The sequence below is a fragment of the Micromys minutus genome (assembly GCF_963924665.1).
Source record: "Micromys minutus genome assembly, chromosome: 1".
Taxonomy (NCBI): Eukaryota; Metazoa; Chordata; class Mammalia; order Rodentia; family Muridae; genus Micromys; species Micromys minutus.
Window position 1 is genome coordinate 119,166,668 of NC_137969.1, and position 21,355 is coordinate 119,188,022.

Genomic DNA, 21,355 nt, shown 5'->3' on the forward strand with positions numbered 1-21,355 from the left:
ACCAGCCACATGATGGTATAGTACAGAATAGAGTTTCTTCAAGTCATGGGAGAGTGAAGAGGGTAGTAGAGGCAGAGAGAGAGAGAGAGAGAGAGAGAGAGAGAGAGAGAGAGAGAGAGAGAGAGAACAGGCTGGCCATGAGCATGTGGAGGGAGGGGGAGGAAGGGTAAGAGGAGGGGTAAAGGGGGAGAGCAAGGATGCAAAAGGCCAAGAGGCCTAGAGAGGCAAGAGAGAGAAGAGGGGTCAAGCAGCCCCTTTTGTAGTGTCAGGTCATTGGGACTTAGAATATCTGGCTACTGCCAGTAATTGAGGGGTGGGGTATACCTGGCTGTTACTAGGTAACTGAAGGGTGGGGTTTACAGAATTCCAACATTCCCCCATTTTGGTTTAATTAAAAAAGAAAAGTTAGAGTGCCATTTTGTGGCCTTTTTGAGTCATCACCTAGTGGATACTGAGTCTAAACATTATTGCAGAGGTGTATCAATTTAGATGTCTTTAGCTGAGGTGTTAGTTTTAGAGATTTAAAATTTTCCAGGAGACCTTCCAGTGGGGAGCCTGGTGATTTGAGACATTATGTTGCCCATTGGGAAGAAGGAACAGGGAGGGGCTACCAAGCTATCTCAAACCAGTGCCCCAGTGGATAAAACCTGGTAGAAAAAGTTCTGCCTATGCGAAGAAGTCTCGAGTTGTCACTAGAACTTCTGGTGGCTTTGCCAGATCCTGGATCTGACAGAGAGTGTCCTTGCCAGGCCTGGTCTTTGGCTGAGTGAACCAGCTGCTAGAACCCTGAGGGAAGGGATAAACTGAAGGGCACTTCCAAAGGGACCTTCTCAATGGTCAATGTCTGTCTCAAAACTGTGGCTATAGAGAATAAACCCTCTTTGCCTTGCCGACAAAGGTTAGCCAGACTTTTTTGGGATTTTCTCTGCCAACTGGAGGGCTAATGCCTATGAATCTGCAGGTGTTTGTACGGGGGGAAGGGTTTGAGGGGGGGACCTTAGCTACGATCTGGTATCAGGAAAAGTGAAACCGTGTGGCATGTGGTTTGTCTATCCCAGTGGCTCACACGGCAGGATCCATAGTCATGAAAAGAAAGAAAAATACTTAGATGTACATTTGAAATCCACATTTGAAATCTAGAGGAATCTCTGTTTCATATTGGCAGAAGCCCTACCACTCCCAATCCCCAGGGGAGTACAGAATGACTGAGCACAGAATGTTACTCTTTTTAGGAAAGAGGAAATTAGAGTTAGATATAGAATTTTAGAATATCCAAATTCATCCTGTACACACACAGTATATTTTACAAAGGACATGCTAGAAGGATAAACTGTAGTAAAAAAGTGGAGTGGAGGGGCTGAAGAGATGCCTAAATGACTAAGAGCAGGTACAGAGTCCAGGTCCCAGCTCACAACTTCTGTGACTCCAGCTCCAGGGGACCTGGTGCTCTTTCCTTCTCTCCCAAGAGACTGAGTTCGTGTTCATAAACCCATATTCAGATAAAGCATATGCTCTTAAATTTAACTAAAAACTTCTAAACAAGCAAGAAAAACAAAACCCTGGAGCACTGGGATGAAGAGGGATAGGAAGATACTCTGAGAATTCCTTTGTTTCACTATTTCAAAGGTCAAGTTTTACAGCTGTGGTGTCCCTTGGTTTTTACTGATATGTAGAAGGGTCAGGGGTGCTGGCTAACATTCTATAAACCCTCCACAGGAACCATGAAACATAAAAGTCAACAGGCCATTGTAGGGAATCCTAGGTTTAGGATAAGGGTGAAGGAGACAGCAAAGAATCTGATGTTTTCAGACTTGTCCTGTCCTTAAAGATTTAAATCTGACCACTATTCTCTCCACCAAGTTGTCTTGCTTCCTAGAAGGAATGCACGAAGGCAGATAGGGTTTTAAAATCTCGTTTATATAAAATATCAGCACCTCAGAGTCTGACTTTTCCAATATGGAGTAGTGGAGTCTTGGGACACAGGCACTGACCACCTGCCTTAATTTTTCAGTATCTGCTGAATAAGATCTCTACTTATATCCCCCGTTGTTAAAAGTCTTCCTCCCTCCCTTTAAACTTAAGTTCTGTACCCTCTGGTGTAGTCAAGTGGAAGTAGCCAAAGCATCCGAAAAGTACCAGAAAGATCAGCTGTCCAATCTGCCACAAGGTGGCCAAAAGCCAGAGAATAGTCTAGATTGTAGAGCAACTGGTACTCACTGGGCTTTTACTCTCCGCCCTTTCCTACTCAGGAGCGGCCGCACCCTGGCCTTTAGACTCCGCCTGACTCCCCGCCCCATAAGTATATGAGGCCTCCGGAGCAGTGATTTCCTCCTCATCTCTTCTCTGCTCCCTACCAGTCCAGAAATCGAGAGTCCAGAGTCGAGAGTCTAGGGTAAGTTCTGATGTAGGCTAACTGTGGTGCGGGGAACTAGGGACACGGGCGGGCATGGCGCGCTCAGTGAGAGCCCAGTGGGTTCGGCTTGGGTTCCCTCTGCTGCTCAGAGGCTGAGAGGCCTCAGCAGGCCGGGAAGCAGTCCAGTGAGTCGCCTCTTGGTCCTGACCATCTGGTGGCATATCCGCCCTCCCAGATCCACCAGTGTCCTTGGAGGAGGCGGCTGGTGAGGGATGGGGGCATCGCGGAGCCTGCCAGGCTGCTCTGCAGGAGCCCGGGCCTACAGGTGACCAGTATGTTCTCCCTGTCCTCAATCCCGAGTGACCCTGATACCCTAGAAATGCAGGCTGGTGACACACTTCTATGGGCATTGGGAGGTTGTCATGCGCCCAAGCTTCCCCCCCCCCGCCCCCCCCGCTAGGAACAGGCCTGTGACAGATTCTTCTGTGGATAACCTTTATTGAACAGCACTTTGAAACGGGGACTTCTTGAGCAGGAAACTTCTCTATGATTCGGGGACTCCCTACCTGGTTCTACTGTCTATGCGACCTCTCACACGCAGTCCCCCACGTGCGATCTCTCTGTCCAGTCTGTGTCCACGCGGGATCTCCCGCAACCTCTCCTATCGGGTTTCTCTCCACGTGGTATCTCTCCGCCATCCCTCCACGTGGTCTCCCGCAATCTCTCCACTCTTCCTCTCTCCTGTCTTCCTCTCCCACGTGGGGGAGAAAATGCACTGCTATATATGCCTAAGAGACTTGTGTTGCTACCTGATTGGTGCATCCTCCTGTAGCTCAATAACGTGCCCCGGGGGGGGGGGGGGTGGGCTGTGACTATGTGGTGCATGCGCATTAAGTCTCTTGGCTGGGCAACAGCTCTGTTTGCTGAGCTCTCGGGTGGGAAGCCGGCGCCATGTTTGGGTGCGGCACGAACAGCTCCCTACATCTCCCTTTACTTTCTTAAATAAAAACATGGCCGATCAACCATCAGGCTCTTGTTGGACCTTCAAGCCAAACAGAGGGAGAGGCGCCCATTTCGAGTGCAGCAAGAGCTTGTGCTATGACCACTTTGTCACGTTATTGTTGAGTATGGAGTTTGCACACCATCCAGAGCAGAAACACAGTCTCTCTGCACAAAAGCCTGTCAAAAATTACTTGATAAAGCAAGAGTTCTCTAATCCCCATAACCCTGCTATCTCTGTGTCTATGGGCAAGTACAGTACATCAAAGGTTACAATGGTGACAAACAAACAAGAAAATAGTTTTGCATTAAAGCAAAAGGGCATCGGTTTTGGAAACACTGACAGAATCGCTCATCTCGCCTCTCCTCTGACTCTCTGGTTCCAAAGCATCAGGAGCAGGGCTGTCATCACCCCAAACTATCTAGCCCATCCCCTTATATAGGAATCTGTCCTCGCCTTGGACATGGAGCCCCCTGATTGGTTGAAACTCATTAGGCCCTATGACGCCACGGGAGAGGCAGAGCTCAAGGAGTGGAAAGTTACCCAGCACGTGTGCACACGACTTGTTTACTGCTAACTCCAGCCGGATGTCAGCGCCATCTTGTAATGGAGAATGTGCAGGCGGCGCCCCACATCTCCCCCTATCTTTTATTCTTTAAGCAAAGTAGGACACCCATATTAGGAGGGCGGAGATAGAAGTCAAATCCTCATTAAGGTGTATAAAGACCATGTACAGGAGTAACCGCTAGACTTTTTGTAGCCCATAGTACTCTTGACCTGTCACTCTGCCATTTTTCTGAGGGAGGGACACTGGGGCAGGCAACCCTCATGCAAAATGACATACCTCCCAGAGATACCCCGAGACAAGGGGCTCTCAGTGCGATGCTTTGCTCGGCATCCCTCATGGGCTGCTCAAACCAGACACTCTAATCCTGTGCAATGAACCGAAGTTCTAGGAGTGCAAGAGCTGTCTGGCCAGCGACCTACTGCTTAAGCATAGACAACCAGATATTGGCTGATGCTCTATGTTCTAGAGCAACAAGCGCTTGGGCAATAACCACCTTGTCTCTTTTTGTTTGGGCCTTGAGCTTACAAACCAGCCAGAGAAGCAACGCAAGTCCGCAGCAAAGGATTGCTCCAAAGAGTCCCACCCCACCCAAGTTGATATCGGTGGTGAAAAACTTAGGGAAGACTGTAGCATCATGTTCCACTGGAGTTGGTTTTGGAAACACCGGGTAGCACTCGACGTGTTAGACGTTCTGGGATCCAAATCGGGCTTTTTTCTTCCTGTGGAAAAACACAAATAGCTCCCCTGGATCGTATTAAGATAGGATCTGGGCCTTTCCAATTACCAGTGAGGACATCTTTCCATCTCACTAGCTCTTTAGGTGGCACAGGCCATTGTCCATGGCGCTTGGCAGCTGAATGGCTATGAGCATCCAAATTTAAAAAATTTAAAGTAAGAGTATAGTAGAAATGGCCATTTTAGGCGTAGGGGGTATCTCTCCAATTCTCCCCTTTTGTTTGTTTAACTAAACCTTTAGGGTTCGATGAGCACGTTCAATGATGCCTTGACCCTGAGGATTATAAGGCAATCCTGTCAGGAGTGAAACTCTCATGTGATGGCAAAATTGCTTGAATTTGCCGAGGTAAATGCAGGAGCATTGTCCATTTTTAACACTTTAGGAATGCCCCATGCACTCCACGCTTCAAGACAATGAGTAATAACATGAGAAGCCTTTTCTCCTGAATAAGGAGAAGCAAAAATAACTCTTGAACAAGTATCAATGGACACATGTACAAAGTATTGAATATTGGTTTAGAATAATTTGCAGATTTAGTAAAATTTTTATACTGAATAGTGGTCACACATAATCCTGAAAACTTTCATTGGCAGCCCAGCTGGGCAACCTGCCACAATATATCCATCCGTTTTTGAACCAGATCAATTCTCTAAGGTATTATTATAAACAGTTTTTATATTAGAAGAAAAGCTAAAGAGGCCCTTAACTGCCCAATGTACTCTCCGAGATTGACAGCCAGTCTAAGGATGCAGGGCTGAATCTTTTTCTTATACAAAAATGTGACCACTTAGGTTGGGCTGAAATAAACAAATTACCCTTTGGCTGGAAAATAGGCCAGTGACCAGCAATCCAAGTGGCATTAGCCTATCCAGGTTTTTTGTATAATTAGCAGTGATTCTATAAGTTCGGACTGACTCTGCCAACTCTTTAACTTCCTTATGTTCTAGAGGATTATAACTGCAAATGTTATTCTCCTCAAACACTGGAAACATTTGCCTGAGGGTATGGCGTGTCTCCGGAGTACAAAAGAACTCGCACTTCTTCTCTGGGAAACGCAGAAGAGCAGAGGCGGCTGCTTTAAGAGCTTCCGGTTGTGTTACAGGAGTCCTCTGTCCGGGCTGAAACCGCTCTGCCTCACATTCTTTTGTCTCTTGTTTTTCTAAAATTTCCTCAAATTGAAATTCAGTTTGTGATCCTTTTTCTGCCAGCTCTGGGGCCTTTTGTTCCTTTAACAGATACAAGGCATTCTCTCCGGGAAACTTGTACTCTGTTTCCCCGGACGCAATCCTATCTTTGTCCAGCGGGTTTTCCATTTGTTCCTTTAGCGGATACAAAGTATTGGACTCTGGCACAGTCCTCTCTTTTCCTGGCGGTTCTTCCGCTGGGACCTCTCCGATTCTGACTTGTTTTGAACATGTCTCTCGGAGACCATCTTCCTTGTCCTTTTCTTTATCACGTTCTGTTTCTGACCCACTCTCTAGGTGCTGCCTGCTAACTTTCCATCTAGATAACTTCCACAACAGTAATGTTATAACAATTACCACAAATGCAAGCAATACTCCTTCTACTGCCGGAGAAAATCCAAGAAGAGACATGCCTAAGTTTTTGGCATGTTCTTTTGGCACCCCGTAAAAACTAAAGGGTGACATGTCTCTCAGAACTTACCTTTCAATTCTTCTGCAGATCTAAATCTAGTTCAGCGGCCTGAAGGTTCCCCTCGGCACTCCCGGGATTTTCAGCACCACTTGTCATGCTCCCATGCTTCCTGCCGCTAGGAACAGGCGTGTGACAAACAGATTCTTCTGCGGATAACCTTTATTGAACAACACTTTGAAACGGGGACTTCTTGAGCAGGAAACTTCTCTTTGAGCTGGGGACTCCCTACCAGGTTCTACTGTCTATGCGACCTCTCACAAGCAGTCCCCCACGTGCAATCTCTCTGTCCAGTCTGTGTCCACGCGGGATCTCCCGCAACCTCTCCTATCAGGAGGTGGGGGGCAGAGAGATTGAGGGCTGAACGTGCAGGCCCCTGCTGCTGCTTTTCTTTCCAGTGCATCTGAATCACCCAAGGGTGTGGTCCAGGTTGTGATAGGAAGTTGCAACAAATCCTCAGCACCTGAGAGGCCTGCAAACATAGTGAGATACTTGTGAGAAACAATTCCAGATATTTGGATTTTTCTTTTTCCCTGCTAAACTCACAGATTTGATGTCTGTCAGGTTAGGAGGTCATGGGCAAAGTTTTGACAGGGTTTCTGTGCCAGATGAAATTGGAATGTGAACTTGTTTTTTCCTCCCTCCTCGTTTTTTGATGGAGCAACAGCCTTGTTCTGCTGAGCAAGTTCTTTCCTACTGAGCCCCATGCCTGGTCTTCCTCCTTTCCTCCCCTTAGGTCTTTTCTCCACTTTAGGATCAGAAGCATGGACAACCAGCATTCATGTGGTGTCAGGGACACTGAGTGTGAGGAAAGATGGGTGAGGTTTGGCATTTGTTCTTTTAACTGCCTGGGAGGCAATTGCTTGAGATAGGATTCTTCCAGAAGCTGCTCATTTCTTTCCTCCAGTGGTTTAGGACTTGGGTGTGGGTTCTGCTGTACCTCGGTAAATGGATGTGATCAGTGACTGTAGTGCTGGGGCACATGGGATGATTGCTGTTATCAGTATCCATGAGGTGTGTCCTAGTGCTTCATGGCTGCCCCGAGTAATTGCATCGGATATGACGTGTCATCACACAGAGAGGGTGTGTTCGGGGCACTCTTGTCATCATATACCAAGTTTATTTGGCTCCCTATACCTGTCTCCTCATACTGTTAGTCACCATGAAGCAGAAATCAAAATCTGATAGAAAACGTTGTAGAACTGAGATATATTGCTGTAGACCTGTAATCCCAGCACCCAGGAGGCTGTCAGGGAAATGAGAGTTTGAGGCCAGACTGGGCTTATGGGCATATATAGACTTTCCCTTTTCTTGTTTTCTAAACAGTATGGTAGTGGGATCATTTATCTAACTCTTACATTGTAAACACTGGGTGTTTACTCATCTCTAAACCATTTAAAGTACACAGGAGCATTAACATTAGTTAGGTCAAATATCAAGTTATTTTACGGGAGTAAATTGAGCACTTGAGGATTTTGACATCTTCAGATATCAACTGATATTTTCCTTTAGATACCCAGGAATGACTGGGTACTTAAAGTTCTATTAGTCTGTTCCCAGCCCAAAGTACGTTTAAATTAGTTTAGTGAGTTGCAACGAACACTGGCCAATAGCAGTAGGTTGAATCTGAGTAGTCAACAGTTGTGTCTCCCACCATCCTCCTAATCTGTCAAAAAGAGCCTTTAAGCGTGTGTTATAGGGTGACGTGGAATACCAGCCCTCTGTTTCCAAGTTTCCAGCCCATGTCCCTCTGGACATGGGATTAAGTCACATAGTCTTTTCAGACCTTTCAGCTATATATGCTGGGCCATAAAACACAGACAGCTAGCTGAGCACAGCATTCATTTCCGCTGAACTCTGGAGCCATGAGGAGCTATGAGTCAAAGCTAACCTTACCTGAAGTTTGTCAAGGCATTTTATCCCAGCAACAGACATCAAGGAAGTTCTGGATGAGGTCAGTCCAATAGTTTTAGCATCTGTCAAATAGATAATGCAGAAAGAGAGAGGACAGAGTCAGTTTATGAGAAATGAGTAGCACCTTCAAAACTGTTTACATAGTGAAAAGGAAATTTCCTTGAATGTCTATTTTAAAAGGGTTCTCCAAGAGTCCAGCAAAAGAAATGAGTAGGGCTCAGAGAGGGTCACAAGATTGTTTCTGAATATCAGAAATAACAAGAACTCATAAGCTTTCAGAGTTAGGGTTGTGGAGGGATAGTAAATAGATCTGGAGTTAGTATGTATGTCATCAGACATTCCAACAGCAAAACTGGTAGCTGGGAAGCAGTGGAGCTTTGCAGCGTCACATGTAATTGTTTGTACACCCTGCCAAGCTCAGTGGCACAGAGCAATAGTACATATTCAGATGTTAGAAACCATAATAACTATATTCTTTCTTAGAATGTTGTTGGAGAGCATGCTGCATCAAAATAAGGGAACAAATCACAAAAGAATATGTTTGGGTCCAGAACAGATGATGTAGGCAAAGAGGTATGATGTATAGTATTCACAGAACAAGGGTCCAGGAGTCCTGTCACTAATATGGCCAGTAAACACTAGCTGTATGAAATATCAATATAGTGGAAGAGAAGAGTAGTATGATTGAGTGCAGAGATGAATGCCTCCAAGTGCCAGTGGGTCTCAGCAGAGTCAAGTACATGAGAACTTGCAGGGATGATTTAATTTAAAGCATGGCCTATGAGAAACTTAAAAGAAGCATCTGTCCCATCTTGTCAACTGGTGTGTTCAACCATAGCAACTCTATTTTCTGTTGTTGTGTGTATGTGTGTGCATGCATTCACACATGCTTATATTGTAGAGGTGTAGATATATATATATATATGTGTTAACTCACATATGGAAAACAGAGACCAACTTCAGATGTGGTTCTATGCTCTTCACTTTGTTGAGATAGGCTTTCATAGCTTGCCACCTCATCTGCTAGGCTTCTGGCCCATGAGCTTCTAGATACTCTTCTGACTCCGAGTCCCATCTCACAGGATTGGAATTGTAGATATGTGCCACCTTGTCTGGCCTTACATGTGTGCTCAGGCTCAAACTCAGGTCCTTACAGTTGCATGGCAGATGCTCTATCCACTGAACCATTTCCCCAGCCCAAATCAACACCAGTATTTAGTCTATTCTCCAAGCAACACAGTTAATACTTCACAAATCTCTAGCTGAAAGAAACCTAGAGGGGTCCACATTGCGCTCTTGGTCTGGAAGAGGTAAGCATATTACCCTCTTGTTCCTGTAAATTCAGAATGTGTGAAACCAACAGATCAGGGCAAAGTAACCAGTATAAAGGGATTCCTGATAGCCATATGAGGACAATTCTGTGCACCAGGAAGAGAAAAAGCCAGTTAATTGGAAATATTTATAAAAAGGCTTCAGTCCATTCAAGTGAGGGAAATAAGATGACTTAAAAGTCACGAAAGAATTTGGCAGTGTTGTAGTCCTCCTAGAAATGTTCCTGTCGTTTGTTCTGTCAGTTCCTAACCAGCTCAGGGAAATCTTAGAACTGTTGTACTGTCTGACTGAGAAAGGAATTTGACAGCCACTAGTGGATGAAGTGAGCACTAACAGGCCCTCCTCCCATAATTGCTGGCTTCTAGCCTGCATGGCTGCATTAGTGGCCCTCCTGGTTGTTGTAGCCTCAGGTGCCTCTTGTCCTCTGAGCCAGTTCCTTCTGGTTCCCCATGTATGGATTTCTGCACAAGGCTGCGTCAGCCCAGTAGGGCTGTATCACTTCCTGCGAATGACCGTTCCTTACCAGGCTGTTTTTTCCCTTTTTGTTCACTGAGTCAAAACATCACAGTGTAAGTGAAAGTGAAGATGTGTCCTGCACATCAGCCTGCTTTTATGAGATATTAATTCCTCATTCCAGGCTCGCCATCATGGATCCTCTACAGGAAGCAAATGGCACCTTTGCCTTAAACCTTTTGAAAATACTGGGTGAAGACAGCTCAAAAAATGTATTTTTGTCGCCCATGAGCATCTCCTCAGCCCTGGCCATGGTCTTCATGGGAGCAAAAGGATCAACTGCAAGCCAGATGATTCAGGTAAATGCACCATTTCAGTCAGAGCAGGTAAACACCACAGATTGTTAGCTGAGCTGGTTCTCTACATTCTCAATCTCAAAATAAGAAAAAATAAATCCATCTTGAGGAGGTGTTTATACTTGTTAAGACTCTTTCACTGCCTCGTTGGTACTCAAAGCATGCATGTGAGTGTTAGCTTGAGTAAAAACAACAAAGGGGTGGTATGAGGATCTCTGTGGTTCTTTCTGTCTTCTCTCTAGCTCTAATGAATCCTGGCCTTTTACAGGTAGGAACACTAAACTGACCATGTCTTAGGACCTTGAAGTTTTATTCTAAATGGGGTCACCCTTGGCTGAGAGACCAGGGACAGATCTATTAGGGCTCTTCTCAGATATAATAATGCTTTAGCTACAGAGGTGTATGAACTGCAGAGGCAAAGTATCCTGGCATCAGACATGGAGACAACCTTGGGACTTTTTCTGGGTTAATTCTTGGCAGTATATTTACAAGTATTATTACAAGATGTAATTGTGTTTGTTTTTTCCTCAGCCTGCCTCCTGCCTGAAGAGACTTATGGCCTACAGGCTTGACTTCAATTTGAACTGTCTCTCTTTTTTAGTTCCAATATTATTACAGATACTGAGAGGAAGTTTTAGCTGTTTACTATGGGAGCAGCCAAAGTCATTTGTGTAGTTTTTCAGAAGGCTTGGAATGTCTAAGGAGGTGTATAAAAGGTCTGGCACCTAAGTGTTCACTGATGGCTGGGGTCCTGCTTCTTTTTCTAGCAGCTTTATGTGGTGGCAATTACTCCATGTGACCTCCTGCAGGATGGCTTGGCTTTCCTTCCACAATGGTGGCTAGAAATAAGAACTCAAATGTCGCAGTTGCCAGGCCTTTTAAAGGCCAGGCCTGGAACATGATCACTCTCCTAAATTCTGGTTGTCAGATAGTGCTGGAGCCACTCAGATCCAAGATCCGGGAAGAGGCTGCATGACCTTGGTCAGAAGCCAGCTGCACTGGGATGGATAGCAGGTTTGGTTTGGGAGCCATGCTTGAAGCCCGAGCATCATTAGTGACTGTGAAGAGCTGGGTTTGTGAATGGCCATTTCTGCTCAGACTTGGGCTGACAGGGCACAGTGAGGACCCTAGACAGGGAACTTTCAAGGTACTTTCATCTTTGACTAGGTGGGCTTTGAGTGGCAGCAGGGATCTGTAAAATTCTGAGGATGAGTTTAGTGTTGACTCTTTTCTTATAGTTGGACTTGATGAAGATGTGTTTTTAATCTGTTTTGATTTCAGGCACTGTCTTTGGATAAATGCAGCGGCAATGGAGGTGGAGATGTCCACCAGGGCTTTCAGTCACTTCTCACTGAAGTGAACAAGACTGGCACACAGTACTTGCTCAAAACAGCCAACAGGCTCTTCGGGGAAAAGACTTGTGATCTTTTAGCAGTAAGTGTCATGTAGTATTCAGAGATGGTATGCGGCGGATTCGCCTTACTTCCTTGCCTACTAAGCGATTTTGTGTTAGTTTCCATGCTTTGGAACTGTATATGAGTATATTCGTATTGTACAGAGTGTGTAAATAAGAGCTATTCTCTAATTCTGATGCTTCCCCAAGCGAGGGGGATGTTTATGTTCCTGCACATGCAGAAATTTAGTCAGTAAGAATTTTCCATGTGTAATGAATGCCATTATGTGTATTATTTTTCAATAAGTTTCTTTTATTTCTTGAATATTACAAGACTGCCTCCTTATTATTATTGATATTGTTGGTATGGGAGGTGGACACAGGGTCTCACACATTCAGGCTTCAGTTCTGCCACTGATCACACCCTAAGCACTGTGCAGTATGATTACCCATTATATGAAAATCCTGAGTAAAGATGTATGGTGACATAGTAAACTCCTTCTGTGTAGCAATTATCTTGTCCCCAGTGTGGGCTGTTACCAAGAGAGAGCTATTGAATGTCAGGCAGCTCTGTTACTTGGGTGAGCAATTCACAGAACTACAGCCCGTGCTGGAGTTGAGTGGTGCAGTCGTGCAGGACCTGCTTGTCATGCACAAGTCCTTACAGGGACCTGATCACCAGCATCATAAGACATATAAAAGTCAAGTCATTTGCTGAAATTGTCTATGAAGTGAGAATGACATTGAGGACCACCTTTATTCTGCCATTTTACAACAGAAACCTCAATACAGCATAAATGAGCTAAAATTCTCATTATGCTAACTGTGTGTTGGGAAATAGTTCTTCGCACTGTGTACTTAGCCCTGATTTCTGTGCCCAGAGATCTGGTTGTAGTAAGGACGTTTGCATTGTCATGATATTTGGAGCATCTTCTGTCTTAGTGATATGTAAAAACTGTTTTCTATCACCTCTGATTGGTTAATAAAAAGCTGATTAGCCAAAAGTTGGGTGGGAGAGGAGGCAAGACTAGCAATCCCAGTGAGAGGTTCTTGTGAGGAAAGAGAATGGACCATGAGAAAATGGTAGAAGATCCATCCTGTGCACAGTTCAGAGATGTCCTAGCTCTTGTGGGCTAATCCTCACGCTGGCAGTGTGGTGACTCTTAGAGTGACAGAAGTTGATACTGTGTCTGAGGGTGCTCCCAGTTACCTCCTTGAGCCTCAGCTACTCTCTGACATCCGTTCATCATGCTCTTTAGTGCTTCTCATCCCAGCCAGCGTCTTCTCCCATTCATACACCGCAGGTCATGCTGGGAAGCTGCGAACAGTAAGGCTGGATGTCATACTCCTTCCACATACCTGTTTTCATTAAATTTTAAGGAATTTCAATTTCACTCAATTTCGATGGTCTTCTTTTGGGCATCGTGAAGGAGGCTCTTGGTGTTACTTCCATGGCTATGTACTTATGTTTTTCTGTTTCAGTCTTTTAAAGATTCCTGCCGTAAGTTCTATGAAGCAGAGATGGAGGAGCTGGACTTTAAGGGTGCTACAGAGCAGTCCCGACAGCACATCAACACCTGGGTAGCCAAGAAGACGGAAGGTGAACACAGAGTTGCTCTGCTTTGTTTCCTGAGATTTGACGGCAGGGCCCTGAGCATGCTGAACAGGATCTCCTCTGACACTGAGCCACACCCCACCCCTCTTCAACCATTAAGCCTGTCTTTAAAAATTGATATATTTATTTGTTTGTTGGTTGTGAGACTGTGTATGTCTGTGCATGCCTGCAGTCAGGCCAACACACAAGGGTTGGTTTTCTCTCTCTACTACTGGGTCTTAGGGATTCTATTTAGTAGCCAGTACCTTTACTTCCTCTATCTCTTATCTTTTTTGTTTTGTTTTTTAAGAGAAAGTCCACTGTGTAGCCTTTGCTTTCCTGGAACTCACTCTGTAGACCAGGCTGCCCTGGAACTCAGTCTGTAGACCAGGCTGCCCTGGAACTCAGGGGTCCATGTGTCTCTGCCTCCTGAGTGCTGGTATTAAAGGTGTGTGCTACCGTGCCCGGCCCATAGATCAGAACTCTTAAACTTTACACATCACAACTCTTTTTTACCTGAGAAATTTTTGTATAACCTTGTACAATATACAAGACAGGTATGTATTTATATAGTGTATAGAAGTGTGTTTTAAAACAACTCTTTGGTGTATCTATATTTGTCATAATTAAAGATGGAGCCGAACTTTCATATTAGTGAGGATAAAGAGTTTATCTAAACACAATACATACAATATATTCAAAGCTTTAAAAATTTTATATTGTGTTAAGCCTTTATAAATTTATGTGCACCCTGTTCCTCCAGGTGCTTGAGAGGCCAGAGAGTGACGGATCCCTGGAGCTGAAGTTATTGGCAGTTGTGAGCCACCCAATGTGGGTGCTATATGAACTTTTAGGCATTTAGTCATCTCTTCTTCTTTCCAAAAGTGTAATAACTTGATGCTTATTTGCTGAGAATGAGAGTACAAGAATATGGAAAGTATATTTTTTCACAATGTAGCCATTCTGCCTAGAAGAGCAAAAAAATTTGTGTGTAGTCACAGATGCTGCATTTCTAACATGACAGTATTGAATATGAGCTGATATGTTTGACTGTTGATGGCATTGTATTTCACAGCACAGTACATTGGCATGCAGAGTACAAAATGTTCATGTATGTCAGGACCAAGGTCATAGTGAAGTGATGTGAAGAAAGATGGACAACTACCCTAAGGACCTTGGCTTCCTCCATTTCAATTTGAATGAAACTGTGGTTATTGCAAGTTCAGAATGCTTTGAGTATTGGCAGTATTTTCAGTAACTACATAGTCAGATCAGTCTGTAGTTTAAGGGGCTTTAAATATCTATATTTTCTAAATAGATACAAACTTTACAAAGCTGTCTCTGAAATACTGCCAGTGTCTGACACTTTCCCTAGCTATTTCCTGTTCCTTTCATTTTTACTTTGTACAGACAGAGGCTCACTATGTATCTATACCTTGCTCTGTTATATAGTCTGGGTTGGCTTCAGACTCAGAGAGATGGGCCTGGCCCTAGCCCTGGCCTCACCTCTGGCTCTGGGACTAAGGGGTGTGTCACTACATCTGACTTTCCCCAGCTTTTAACAGTTTGTCTGTGATGCCTCAGAATATTTATATACCTATTTGAGAACTGACCAACCTGCTGTCTCTCCTGTCTTTGGTCCATTACTCCCTCCGTTCTTCCCTCCTAATCTCCCTCTCTCCCTCTCCCATTTTCCTCTTACATTTTAAACTTTGTTACAAAGTGTACAACATGCTTTTTCCTGTAAGTCTTCCCTTCCTGGGTGAAATGCTCCCATTCTGTAGCTGTATAGCATAGTTGCAGATGCGGACTGTGCCCCACTTACCTGTGCCTGTAGACTGCTTTATGCTTCTAAGGTCCATCTTACAACTGCTATTCTACTTTCAATTTATTTTTAAGCTGGTACATAAATATGTATGTTGACAAGGTTCTGTGAGATTTTCTATGTGTATTCTCTAATGTTCAGACCAAGATACATATATCTTTTACTTCAAATATTTTTTAAATGCAATTTATAACCAGAATATTTAAAAACACCCTAAAGTTCCTTTCTTAAAGTTGTAGTTAACAATTCTTATTCCAGCTCAAGTGTTGTATTTAAATTTCAACTGCACTTTTAGCATAAACTCATACATTTTATGTATTTATTTGAACAATGAACTATTTATTACCAGACTCTTACAAGCTTACTTTTCCTTCTCTCTCAAGCTTTTACAGAGTGTGGCCTTGGTGCTAGAGAGATACTGCAGCAATTAAGAATACAGAATGCTCTTGTAAAGGAGCTGAGTTGGCTCCCAACACCCAATGCACGTTCCTATCATTCGACTTGCAGGAGATCTAACAGCTGGGGCCTCTGTGGCTATCAACACACATGTGCACATGGTCTCTCACAAACACACATTCATAAACATAATCAAAATAAGTCTTAAAAAACAAAACGGTGTCTTTTTCTTGTTGATATCAGGGTTGTTGCTTTAAGGCTAAATGTGACTAAGGTAACTGTTATAAAGAAAGGATTAAATTGGGAGCTTGCTTACAGTTTTAGAAGGGTTATTTCCTAATCATCATGGAAGGAAACAGACAAGCATGGTCTTGGATCAGCATCCTGATCCAAAGCAGCGAGAAGACAGAGGAGGTGGGGGCTGCTGTTGGTTTTTGAAATCTTAATTACCACTCCCAACAACATATCTTCTCCCTGAAGGCTATAACTACCAATCCTTTCCAAAGAGTTCAATTGAGGCTGAAATGTACATGTATGAGCCTATGGGGACCATTCTCATCCATACCACCACAAGTCTTTAATTAGTTTTTTTTTAATTCCTTCTTTCAGATAAAATCAGAGCGCTGCTGTCTCCAGGTTCTGTGAATTCTGACACATTGCTAATCCTTGTGAATGCCATCTACTTCAAAGGAAGCTGGGTGAAACCATTTAACAAGAAAGACACCAGAGAGATGCCTTTCGAAGTCAGCAAGGTAACCACAGTACACAAAGGGGACTCCTGGGAAGTGAATGTCCTCTGTTCACACTGGCTTCTGAAAAATGAGGAGTCTCCTCAAGTAGCCTGTGCCTCTGGGCAGCTCAGCATCCAGGACCCTCTTTCAGCCTGGGGCCTTTCTCTTCCCTTCTCCTTTCACATAGAGCCAGTGGTGGCTGCAGGTTACTTGGTTTCAGTTCTGTGCCTGCTTCTGTCATGGGCTTGCTGTCGCTGCCAGATGTTGAGTCCAGCCCTGACGGCAGAGCTTTGCAGTGTACTTGAGATGGTCTTACATAGAAATTTTAAAATAGGAAAATCTAAACTCTCAATGTGTGAGGCTCCTTGTGGCCCAGAGTGCAGTCCATTCCTTGTGAACAGTCCGTTCTTTTCAGCGTGTCTTCCCAGAAGTGCTGTCTTGTGTCGTCCCCCACTTTCATGAGGACCACACCTTGTCCTGGTTACCACAAAGCAATACAGAGGGAAAATAAACTTTGTCACCCAGTTGGAAAACAGCTGAGGGCAGAGAGGTGTGTAATGAGTGCCTGGCTTATGGTTGGTTTGAGGGACATGCACAGACTTTTGCTTACAGACAAGCAAACAGAGATGTGTATGTGGGATAGACCCATGTTCAACCTCTTCCAGGTTAAAGCATGTTACTTGCTGATGCCCAGGGTTTTTGTAACCATGATACTTCTCTCCCTCAGCTCGCTCTCTAAGTTACTCTCTCCTTCCCCACCTCCCTCTCACCTGGTGCATATATTCCTAGGCTGAGAAAAGAAATTAATTACATTACATTTTGGATTATTAATCAGACCTCAGGTCTCCCAGGCTAACTTTAATTGATTCTTCCGTTTCTTAGGAAGTGATTTTTATTTCAAGTCTTATTTTAAATAAACTCTTCATTTTTTTTTTTTTTTTTTTGACTAAACTATTTATGTCTTTGAGGTCACTTGTTGACAAGATGTACTTTAGGGCTTCCTTCAACCTCAAGCAACAGAAACCCTAGATGATTATCATTGAATTCATATAAGTTCTTCACCAAGGGGGGGGGGGTCAGGAAATGGGAGTGTGTGGAGCCTGGGGCTACCTACATGGGGTGATGCTTTTGGTAACTGGCTGTCTTTTTTTGGTCAGCCATTATTAGCTTGGTGTCTCTTTCCTCATGCTTACAGCAGGGACCCTGACTCTGTAGTCCATGGGGAAGGACATAGGACTGAGAGCAAGAAGACTTCTCTTGAGATCTCTTCCATAAATTACATAAGTGGACCCACTTACTGTGGCTCCTGCTAAGTGCAGAGTGTAGATGCATTTTCTTGGTTTCTTGTCTCCCCACTAGACACAGACCAATCTGTGACTACAGCAGCTACTGACAGTAATCCATATATGTATCCATGTCTCCAAAAGCACAAGATGTTTTGTTCTATGTGTTTGTATTTAAATTAAGAGCAGGATTCATGCCCATTGGTTTACCACTATAGCCTTCAGATCACTACCTCAAATCACTTGAGATTCTACTATGTACCATGCAGTAACTGGCTCTGTTTTTCTGGAGGAGAGACATTTGTGATAAGCATAGGTAAGAACACAGTAGTTAGTGGGAAGCTCCAGAGGCATCAGAGGCAGTGTCAGCTGCTTTGCTTGAGTGGAGAGTGTGAGAGCCACTGAAGAGACTTTCACTTAAGATGACATGAGAGCAGACACCAGAACATAAAGCATGTTCCAGGTTCTGCAGACCACTGTGTTGGCCAGAAAGGGACAGAATCTAGTTAACACAACACTACACACAGCCCTATGACCAAAGAAGAGAGGGAGGTTGAATAGGAAGGGGGGGAAAGGGGAGGGGAAGGGGTGTCTTCTTTGTTATTCTGAGATTTCTAAGGATTTTAATTAGCCTTTGTTCCTGGTAGAGTAGGACCATAAAATGGAATCCAGCCACAGCATGGTGGTCTGACTTGCCATGTTACTATTATTTGTGGCTGCTGTACTGCGCTGTACTGACGAGGAGGTCATTACAGTATCCCAGAGATGTGCTGATGGTAGTCTCTCTAAAAAACAAAGTCAAGTTTTGGTTGTAATTCAGAGATATAGACAATACCGTTTTGTAACGAGTCCAATCAGGGTATGAAAGAAAGACTGAGTCAGCGACATAAAATGGACTTGACAACTGGAAGAGGACATCACTGTCCATCAAGATGAGTAAGGCTATACACTAGAATACCAAAGTGCAGGAGACAAATAGACTGCAAAATAATTATTCCATTGTTCAAGGAGAAGTTCAAGCTAGGACTGTGAATCTGAAGAATATATTCAAAGTCGTAAGAATAAATGAAATCCCAGCAGAATATAATTATTGGCCTAGGACATCACAGGTGTTTAGTGACTGAATCAGTCAGCTTCCTGTCATTAAAATGTGGAGATAACCCAATCTAATAAGAGAAATTGTTTATATGACTCAGTGCTAGGGGTTTAAGTCTATGATGAGATGGATCCATTGGTTTGGGCCCTGTTTTGAGGGTACTGGAATGGAATACTGGGAGCAGGCATTTTAGCAAAATGATTCATTCCAAGACCAGGAAGTAAAAGACAGGAAAAAAAGACCAGTATTCCTCAGTTCTGTTCGAGGGCACATATCAATGACATAAATTGCCCCCTCCAAGCCCCACTTATTAGAGTTTCCACAACTATGTTAGGCATGGTGGCACACACTAGGAGGTAGAGAAAGGTAGCTCTCTGAGTTCAAGGCCAGCCTGGTCTCTGTACCAAGTTCTAGGTCAACTAGGGCTATAGAGTGAGACTCTGTGTGAAACAAATAAGATTTTATCTCTTCTCAAACTTGCACATTGAGGACCAAGCTTTAAAAAATGGGCTTTAGGGATTTAGAAAAAAAATGTAAGGTTTAAACCTGTGTTTGAGAGGCTGATGAAGTACTCTAGAAGTCAATTCAAGAATATGCTTTCAAGGTTGGAGAGATGGCTCAGAAGTTAAAAACACATGTTGTTCTTGAAGAGGATTGGAGTCAAAATCTAGTACCCACTGATGTCTCTTAACCATCCATAACTCTAGTTACAGGGGATTTGATACCCTCTTTTTAAATATTCAGCCACTAAATGCCTACTATCATGTGGTACACATATATACACGCAGGGCAAACATTCATACATATCAAATGCAATTTAAAAAAGCAAGTGTTCCTATCTTCAGTGCCAGGCTCCTTTGGTTGAATTTGCCCAATGTGTCACTTGTGTCTCCTTTTGACTTAATATTTATCCTTACTTTACAGGATGAGGAGAAACCTGTGCAAATGATGTTTAAGAAGTCTACCTTTAAGACAACCTATATTGGAGAGATATTCACTAAGATTCTGCTGCTTCCCTATGTTGGCAATGAGCTGAACATGATCATCCTGCTTCCAGACGAACATGTTGAACTGAAAGAAGTAAGCATCATGGGATCTTGATGGAGCTGTGATGGAGGAAGACTGGTGTTTGGGTTTGTGCTGAGGCAGCTCTCCTAGGCTCCCTTGACCATGTTTTTAATCTTTCGTTCTTGTGTGGCTTGTGTGCTTATTGAATACTCAACCTTGAGCTGCTTTCTATCCTCTCCCAGCTACCATCATAAGTTACAGCCACACTTCCCTGGGCAGTGTTGAGCCTCCCTGTTGTTTCAATTACCTGCTGTGACAGCACTGTCTTAATGTCTTCACCTCTCTTCTAGGTGGAAAAGGAACTAACCTATGAGAAATTTTCAGAGTGGACGAGGCTGGATAAGATGGATGAAGAAGAGTTAGAAGTATTTCTCCCAAGGTTTAAACTGGAGGAGAATTATGACATGAAGGATGTCCTCTGCAAACTGGGCATGACTGATGCCTTTGAAAAGGGCAGGGCAGACTTTTCTGGAATGTCTTCTAGCAAAGGCTTGTTTCTGTCTAAGGTCATTCACAAGTCCTTTGTGGATGTGAATGAGGAGGGCACAGAGGCTGCAGCTGCCTCAGCTGCCATGGGAATGCTAAGATGCCTGAGGTACACTCCCCAATTCTGTGCTGACCACCCATTCCTTTTTTTCATTCAGCATGTTAAGACCAACGGGATTCTGTTCTGTGGCCGGTTCTCCTCTCCCTGAGGAAAGGGTGTTCCTGTCAGTGTTTTACCCACTCTCCATGCTTTGCCTGTAACCCAAGTGACCTTATCCATAAGTGCAATGACAGTTATGAAATAAAGGGCTTTATGGCACCCTACCTTCAGACTGAGTGTCTGTCTGCCTCACAGGAGGGTTTTTGCTAGGATCTGGGTTTGCACTCTGTGGGTTTGTAGTGTTGCTGGCTACAGAGATCATCCCTGCTATAGGACACTGTGGCTGCCAACACAGGCAGCCATATGTCTTATTCCTTGGTAGCATAATGATCTCATTCCATTTTAAATGAAAAAAAAAAGCCTGAGAGTTGAAGCTTCAAGGAATAGACAGTAGGGAAATCTCCTTTTCCTATATCTCTGTTTTCCTTGTCATATGGCATGACACTTAATCCTCTTTAGACACTTTCTGACCACTTTCTCCCAGGGGTTGGAAACATGAGGCCATTCACTGACAGAAGCTATCTAGTAAAGGCTATGACAAGCAAGTGAGCATCCTGGAGATGGACCACTGTTTTGCATGGCTTCAGTGAGTGTGCTCTGGAGAGACACAGCCCCAGAGACTTTGTCTCAGGATTGCTTTCCACTGTTCGTATGCCTCTCTTGCCACTATTACATAGTCCAGTGATTCAGGAGATAGTTTTAGCTCTTTTTTCTGAAAGATGTAATAAAGTTAGAATCAGGACTAGAATGTGGACTCTCCCCATAAAAATACTAAGTATAAACTGCATTATAAGGAATACAGTGAGCCTTCATAAATTACTCTAAGAAGAGAAATAGGTTTGGAACAAATTTATGATCAAGGAAAAACATTCATTCTAGATCAGGTCAAGGATGAAGCCACAAATGTACACTATTATATAGAAAGGCCATGTGAAACTGTCGCTCTGAGTTTATAATG

General features: G+C 43.9%; 1 protein-coding gene across 1 annotated transcript; it reads left to right on the top strand.

The window, feature by feature from the left end:
* Positions 1 to 2,625: 2,625 nt before the first annotated feature.
* LOC308413284 (serpin B6-like) lies at positions 2,626 to 20,561 on the top strand (the record flags this gene model as incomplete). Its single annotated transcript, XM_080908208.1, has 7 exons — positions 2,626 to 2,678; positions 10,194 to 10,368; positions 11,647 to 11,799; positions 13,241 to 13,358; positions 16,183 to 16,325; positions 19,608 to 19,763; positions 20,042 to 20,561. The coding sequence occupies 7 exons, from the start codon at positions 2,626 to 2,628 to the stop codon at positions 20,444 to 20,446; spliced, it is 1,203 nt and encodes a 400-aa protein (XP_080764334.1). The 3' UTR covers positions 20,447 to 20,561.
* Between the last annotated feature and the right edge of the window lie 794 nt (positions 20,562 to 21,355).